At 39.0% G+C, this 7,198-nt stretch overlaps 3 protein-coding genes across 5 annotated transcripts in view; 1 reads left to right on the forward strand and 2 right to left on the reverse strand.

Moving 5' to 3' along the window:
• Positions 1 to 1,175, reverse strand: part of LOC104802901 (uncharacterized metal-dependent hydrolase YabD) — a 2,964-nt gene extending 1,789 nt beyond the window's left edge. The window contains exons 1-5 of one of the 2 annotated variants that reach the window (XM_010526720.2): positions 1,044 to 1,175; positions 865 to 938; positions 663 to 744; positions 365 to 415; positions 114 to 214 (exon numbers count right to left, since the gene is read on the reverse strand). In XM_010526720.2, coding sequence (XP_010525022.1) covers positions 114 to 214; positions 365 to 415; positions 663 to 744; positions 865 to 938; positions 1,044 to 1,166 — 431 coding nt within the window. In that variant the 5' untranslated portion in view covers positions 1,167 to 1,175. The remainder of the gene's footprint in view (positions 1 to 113; positions 215 to 364; positions 416 to 662; positions 745 to 864; positions 939 to 1,043) is intronic. The other variant, XM_010526722.2, reaches the window with a different exon arrangement.
• Positions 1,176 to 2,053: 878 nt separating this feature from the next.
• Positions 2,054 to 3,893, reverse strand: LOC104802902 (protein BOLA4, chloroplastic/mitochondrial). Its single transcript, XM_010526723.1, has 3 exons — positions 3,507 to 3,893; positions 2,524 to 2,591; positions 2,054 to 2,422 (listed from the first exon to the last, which is right to left on the reverse strand). Exons 1-3 carry the CDS (start codon positions 3,849 to 3,851, stop codon positions 2,269 to 2,271), a joined length of 567 nt encoding a protein of 188 aa, XP_010525025.1. The 5' UTR covers positions 3,852 to 3,893; the 3' UTR covers positions 2,054 to 2,268.
• An 811-nt stretch (positions 3,894 to 4,704) lies between these two features.
• The window catches only part of LOC104802903 (peroxisome biogenesis protein 19-2), a 3,012-nt gene continuing 518 nt past the window's right edge, over positions 4,705 to 7,198 (forward strand). The window contains exons 1-4 of one of the 2 annotated variants that reach the window (XM_010526724.1): positions 4,705 to 4,814; positions 5,013 to 5,052; positions 5,490 to 5,763; positions 6,934 to 7,175. In XM_010526724.1, the coding sequence (XP_010525026.1) occupies positions 4,772 to 4,814; positions 5,013 to 5,052; positions 5,490 to 5,763; positions 6,934 to 7,175 (599 nt within the window). In that variant the 5' untranslated portion in view covers positions 4,705 to 4,771. The remainder of the gene's footprint in view (positions 4,815 to 5,012; positions 5,053 to 5,489; positions 5,764 to 6,933; positions 7,176 to 7,198) is intronic. The other variant, XM_010526725.1, reaches the window with a different exon arrangement.

The following is a 7,198-nucleotide window of genomic DNA, read 5'->3' on the forward strand; positions in this document are numbered from 1 at the left end:
AATGCCGAGACAGAAATTTTAGCTGAACACAAGAATATGAAGGTAACGATGATCTCAAGCAGTAAATATGTCCTGAGCAAAAGATAGAACCTCAACGGTAGAAACTATCTTACTTGAGTATTTCAAGCAGATCACCAAACGCACGGACACAATGAACAGACACCGGCTTTTTCAATTCCTTTGCAAGTTCAAGCTGTTGTCGAAAAACTCCAACCTGAAACAAATAATTTGGAACCATGAAAAATACCACGACAAATAAGGCATCATGCAGTGAAACAGACTTGTACTCACGAATATCAAACCATCACACAAGAAGTGGACAAGTCATCCTAACAGAGAAATCTAAGGTTTCCATGTCCAGAACCTGGTCTGAGAAATCTATCTCTCTTCCTTTTGAACCCTTGTCCAAACCGATCTGAAAAATAAAAGAAGGAAAGGGTGGATAAGCATGATATTACCAAACAATAGCTCTTCAAACAAACAACACGCTAATTCTACCCAAAGGGTGATGAAACATCTTTTCCCCCAGTGGGAGAAACACACCATAGATTATCCGTTTTCTGACAATAAACACTTGAAGATTCAAGAGCTTGAGACCACACACACACACGCACACACATATAAAGATATATAGAAGAAAATTCCAGATATGAGAGGCAGACTTCTCCAACAGCAGCAGCGGGAGTGGTCTCAAAGAAGTTCTTCAATGTGTCAAACCAATGAGGGCTCCTCTCTGCTACATACCTGAAAACCCAATTCCAAATCCAACCAGAAACTAAACTTAAATGTGAAAATTTTCACATCTACGAACTGAATTACTCACATACGTATATACATACAACAACATTCATATGCAATCCGCACCATGGATGAATCCCAAAGCACGGAACAACAGAAGGGTACTTCTCTCCCATCTCTTTAACCAAACCCCAATCATTCTGGTGCAATAAACACGAAACCCGCATCAATTCGGCCTCGAGGAAACTCGTATAAACCTATGGATACACCCGAGGACGATATTATACACGTGAACTGGAGATTACCTCGCAGACCCCGTTGACGGCGAAGGCGGAGACGCCGGAAGCTGCGGCGGCGGAGATGATTTGAGGGACTTTGCCGATGATCCTCGGGTCTTGGAGGTGGCAGTGCGCGTCGAACAATTTCATCCTCGATGCGCTCCGGGAGCGTCTTTTTTTCTTCAAGTAATCCTTTAAAAAGGGTAAGATTCTAAATCGACCCCAATATTTAGGTTATTATTAATAATAACCCCTTAACTCTTTAATCTCCAATATTGACCCAAATATATATTCCAGAACATTTATTACTCGTCCTATAAACATGATGAAGATTATAGTTATACTTCCATATAAAGTCAAAAAGGTTGGTTTTGGGAATTGGGGAGTGAAGAAAATACAGTCACTTTCATTAATTACGGGGCTTGTCTACAAGTAATAAGCGTTACAAATCACAATATTATTATATAATTATATTACAATGGTTTCATCTTCTGACATAGTTTTCGAATCTTTAGAAAAAGAAAACTACTTTTTCAGAATCTTTGAAAGCATATATAGAGTGTCCATGGAAGAAAGGAAGAGACCCATGAAGAAATCGCAGAGCTTTTCTGTTCTTCACAAGCTCCAATGTCTTTCTATCCTCTTACACCAACTTTCCTGCTCCTTCTTTTGCTTCTGCTTCCGCCGGAGTATGTTGCCGGAGAAACGTTCCGGTCACCGGATTTAGTTCAGAACAGTTGGACTGCGGGCGGTGAAGCTGACCGGAAACTTGTTCAGACGACGACGTTTCGTCACCTTGCAAGAGAGGTTAGGGTGCCGCCTTCGGGTCCATCAGGAAGACTTAACTTCCCAGAAAGAGCTCCACCGCACAGATATCGACCGGTGTGCTCTAGCCGACGTGGGGGTCCGAGTTAGTTGAGCATGGTCGGATTCACTTGTTTGTGGGTTTTTTTTCTGTTTGGTTGGCAAGAAAATCTGGTGAGAAAATGAGGGCATGAACAAGAACAAGAAAATGGGTCGGTTCAGGGCTGTTCATGCTTTCACTTTCTCCTTTGTTTCAAGAAAGTTGAACTTTTTTTTTTCTTTCACTTTGTTTCTTTCATTGCAATGGAAAAATTTCTTTTACGTAAAGCGAATGCAATAGAAGCGTTGCCAAAGCAAGACCAACTTATTGCTGTTCGGAGGCAATAGATCCGACAGAAGAAAGAATATCACAGAAACTGATTCCGACCACAGATTAGGTTGTCGCCCTTCACTTCTGAGACTCTGCTTCAGAAGGAGTCTTTGTTGTCATCTGATCAACTGCGTGAACGACGTTCTGAAGCTCAGCCCAGATGGCTTTATAAACCATCCTCTGCCTGTTCACTGTGGATTGCCCCTCGAAAGCCGAGGATACCACGTCAATGCTGCCAATACCCCGCACGTCATGATGAATTAGGTCGATCGATGTGAAAAAATGCATGTTGTGCACAAGAGAACAAGAGTTAAAGGCCGTTATATGGCTTACCATACATGACGTCCGTCTCCAGACATATCCTTAACCGATACTGATTCTGCGTTCAACTCTTCCTTGATCTTCATAATAAACCCGAGAGCGAAACAAGATGAACAAATGCAATCATTCCGTATTCAACAGAGAAAAAATTTAATCTCCACAAACACGTAAAATCTCAGCAAGGAAAAAAGTGACGGTAGTATAAGACTTAATGTGGATCAGAAGCATGATATGTCTTGGACAAAGATTCGTTTTCGGTACTCTATGATTGATCCTAATCTAAATAACCCGAATTACTGAGACATTGGTGGAACATGGAAAATGAAAAGGCATCAATGTATGCATGAGTGTGTATATGTAATATGTATACAACCTACCTATACATGTAAGGTGAAAACATAAGATTAGAAAAAGTCTTTTAAACTGCAGATGCAAGGAAAAGCACATTCGGAAGCTCATCATTTTCCATCTCCACAATACAAGAAACCATGCTTGGATCTTTCCCTTCATCAAGATTTGTGCAACACCCAAATCAGCAACTCTTTCTATTGCAGCAAAAAAAAAAAAAGAGTATTTTCAAAGACGAGAATGCATTACAGCCTCTGCCATTAACTGACACCTGAGTAAGGTCTCAAGGAGATATGAAGACTATGCCACTAATGGCTCTGAAACCTAGAAGAAACCATACCGAAATCCAGGTGATGTCTGTTTAATTCACAAGATTACTCAAATCAGGACGGAACCTTAGCATTTGAAGATTTGTCCATTGTTGAAAATCTAATTGAGACGTGAACTGCTAGTCTGATAGATTAACCTAAAAGCTTCAAAGCTGAAATATTTAGACAAAAACATAAAACGACAACCAAGCTTATACTGGATTGAGCGTGTCCAACCCCTAATTCATAAAAAAATCAGCACAAACAGAAAACCCAGAATCTATTTTCCGACAAGGTTAAAGCACCGATGAAGAAGGGGAAAGAAATGAAATCACACACCTTTTTCTCCATGGATTCCATTAGAGGCTGGTTAATCGACCCAGCATCATTAACAAAAGAGGCTCTGGTACTAAATCCATGTCTACGAATACTCGCACCATCAAACCCATAAACCCTGGGGACTCCGCCGCTGTAAATCGATGCAGCCGCCTCTCCGTAAAGGAGGCGGCAAGACAGAACAGGGCTTGCACAGTTGCAGTTGTTGTTTCTTACGGTGGCCAACGAGACAGCGGCTGCAGAAGAAGAGGCAAAGGGTTTCTTCTGAGATCGGGACAGGAGACGAAGGCTCGAACTTGTGGAGAGAAAAACGTACGGACGAGTCGTGGCCATTAAGCTCTTCGCCATTGTTGAGAGGGAAGAGTGCTCGGGAGAAAAAATGACGGCTTTGAGAGATTGGGCTTGGATACATTTATCATGGGCTTCGCAGAGTAAAAATTTTGATTTTTTTTTTTGTGGGTGCGTAATATCTGTATTTTTTTTTAATCTTTATACTTAAGAATTTATATTAATTTTCCCAAATACGAGACATATTTTAATACCCAAGAATTAGAATATAAAAACCGTTAGGATCATTGTAATCCCATATTATCACACATAAAAATATAGAAAATAGTAGTTGGTATTCAAATTTCAAATTCCACTGTGATAGAGATATTTTTCTAAAGAATTTGGTGATATATAATTAAATAAAATGAATTGAAATCTGGTTTAAAAATAGTTTGTGTATTGTTTTTAAAAATTAATTAATTTAAACTTAAATTAAATATTCAAATAGCTCATATCCTCTTTTATTTCCGGGCAATAAAAATGTTTTCAATGTGTGATATGATATTTGCCTTAAAAAAAACATTGACGTGTGATTCTTTGAAGAAAACAAGAGTTGGAAGTAGCATATCATTCTATAACTGATTGATCTTTTAAAAGTAATTTCCGACTGTACAAGCAAATAAATATTCCTAGTGAATATATATATATATATATATGCATAATTTTACTTCCGGAATGATATTTATATATACAAAAAAAAAACATCTCGGCCGTTGGATCGGGTCATTCACCGTGACACTTCGAGCCACACTTCTTTTCATGTGGATGCCTGTCTCACAGATGGTATTTTGGCAAATGCTTTTTTTTCGGACATTCCCTCATCAGTCTGACTCTGTTTTTTCTTTGTGGTTCCCATCTGATGATGTCCGATCTTCTTCTCGGAATTTTTTTTTTTCTGCCTCTTGATCTTCTTCCCATCTGCGGTTTTACACAGAGCAATGGCCAACGCTCATGCCGACGATTTAGACGAGCTTCTCGATAGTAAGCCCTCGATTGATTTCATTACAACCGTCTCGGTTTTCTCCCTTCTCTTAGTCTCTCTGTCTGTATCTGTACCCACATGTTTTGTGAATTTTATGTGAACGTGTCTTGTTAATGTCTGTTTGGTGATTGATTTTGTGGCCTTTTTTCTGGGTTCTTCTCAAAATTGAGAATTTTCTGTTTCTGTGTGTATATCAGGCGCACTGGATGATTTCAAGGATCTCAATCTTGCTCAAAGGTTACTCCTTTTTCTTACTCTAAATCGTATTGATGTGTTTTTTTCAAAGAATTTTCAATAGGGTTTTGTTCTTGAGAGATTGGGTTAAGTGTCGAGTATGTGTATCGTGTATGTATATTTTTAATAGGGTTTTGTTCTTGAGACTCCGGTGGTTTCGTTCTGTTGTTTCGAAGTTCTGAGATGCTAAATTACATAACAATTTTGAAGTCTTTGGCGTCAAGTTCTCTCTTTATGAGCAGATACGGATATAATAAATCTATGCCTATACCTTTCGCTGTTTTGGTTTGTTGATATGAGTTTATATGATTGGCTCTTTCTTTTGTCCATCTATTACAACTGGGGTTGGAGTTCTAGACACTTTGTTAGAGTCTGTGATCTTTATTGTGTGTTTCCATATGGAAAAGTTTCTTGATTGGTTTAGAGTTGTTCTGTTGTAGAAGTGGGGGAGATGAGAAGAAGGAGAAGGAACTGAATCCATTGCCAAGTGGGGTTCAAGGTCTGGGAATGGGATTACCCGATATGAGAAATAAAAAGAAGGGAAAGCAAAAGGTTGCTAAGGAGGAGAACCATGTTGCAGAAGCTCTTGATAAGCTCAGGGAACAAACCAGGGAGACTGTCAAGGGACTGGAGTCCTTGTCGAAGTCGCCTGTTTCTGATGATGCCATGGTCGAGGATTGGCTCAAACAATTCGAGGAGCTTGCTGGGTCTAAGGTAAATTAACCAACTGAATTGTTTCTTATTCTTTAATCAATTTCTCCTATTCAACCTTTTCTTAGTTATCTAGCATGCGACGTCTATAATATTGTCATAGACTGTCTGAAAGGATGTGATTGAATCCAGATGGATTCTATTGCTTTGCTCTTATGCCACTACTACTTTGTGAGACCGGTGTATCTCCTTCTTGTTACGTCAAGAGGATGGCGATTTCCTTTGATGAATTCTCTGATACCCTTTACTTCACGTAGAAAAGTCCCTTATATGGGTACAAAGCCGTAGAAAAACCTAGAGCGAAAAGGAAACATAACCAAACACAAATAGGAGATTTCTAACACATTACTAAGAGCTTATAATTTCGTAAACTCTTATACTAGGACTCGTAATCTGCATCTTTCTGTAAGCTCCTAGAGCAGGACAGCATATTTCTTAGAGTCTATCTGTTTTTTTTAACTTGTCCAGCTGTAAGGTTGTTTTGTGTTGTTGGTCTTGGATGTGGAGATACGTTTGATTCTTCTGTTGGTGGATGATGTTCTCTATGTAGAACTGATTTTTACAGTTGCTAACTTATAAAGTAGGATCGATTGCACTTGCCAACACTATGGTTATTGGTGGCACTTTCATGTGAGAATTATTTTTAAACTCAAGAGCGATTATTGTTTGATGATTCTTTATCTTTATGTAAAGGATGGGTGTTTCATCTCGATGTCGCTGTCTTTGTTATGCTATTATGAACAGGAAGTGGCCTTTTCCTGATGAATTTCTGTTTGTTTCTTGGGAATTTGAGAGATTATTTCTGGTTTCTGACGTTTCTTTATGGAATTGTCTTATTCTGTAGAATCTTCAACACTATATAGCTCATTGCCATTCATCTAAAAGACTTTTTTCTCTTTCTTTTTGTGAACACAGTTGCTGCCTGATTTATGGAAACAGAGCTTTGAGGACTGTGTTCATAGGATAGACTATGTAGTCAAAATGTTGAAACTTTTTGGATCTGCGAATAAGTGCAGATCAATTCTAGAGAATTCTGAACCGAGATTCTATCAGTTACGACAATCCTGAAACTTTGTCTTGCTTAAGTTTCTGATAGAGGATCATCGTTTAATTAATTTTGGTTTTGATGTACATCAGAAATATCATCTAATGCCCTTCTCTTATTCTGCTCAGGACTTGGAATCTATAGTGGATACAATGATGCAGCAGCTTCTGTCAAAGGACATTCTTCATGAACCCATGAAGGAGATCGGTGAAAGATATCCGAAATGGTTAGAAGAGCATAAAGCCAGTCTGAGTAAAGAAGAATACGAGCGTTACTCGCGCCAGTATGAGCTGATCAAGGAACTCAATGGAGTCTACGAGAACGAGCCAAATAACTCCATCAAGATAATGGACATCATGCAGAAGATGCAGGAATGAGGGCAACCACCGAGCG

The sequence above is a fragment of the Tarenaya hassleriana genome, unplaced genomic scaffold (genome assembly GCF_000463585.1).
Source record: "Tarenaya hassleriana unplaced genomic scaffold, ASM46358v1 Cleome8, whole genome shotgun sequence".
In the NCBI taxonomy this organism is placed as follows: Eukaryota; Viridiplantae; Streptophyta; class Magnoliopsida; order Brassicales; family Cleomaceae; genus Tarenaya; species Tarenaya hassleriana.

What these genes read in the sequence shown, in the direction of transcription:
- LOC104802902 (XM_010526723.1), bottom strand. Translation starts at nt 3,851, where the DNA reads ATGGCGAAGAGCTTAATGGCCACGACTCGTCCGTACGTTTTTCTCTCC. An exon ending in TGGAATCCATGGAGAAAAAG is followed by an intron (nt 2,592 to 3,506) that starts GTGTGTGATTTC and finishes TTTATTATGAAG; the next exon opens with ATCAAGGAAGAGTTGAACGC. An exon ending in GGAGACGGACGTCATGTATG is followed by an intron (nt 2,423 to 2,523) that starts GTAAGCCATATA and finishes GGGTATTGGCAG; the next exon opens with CATTGACGTGGTATCCTCGG.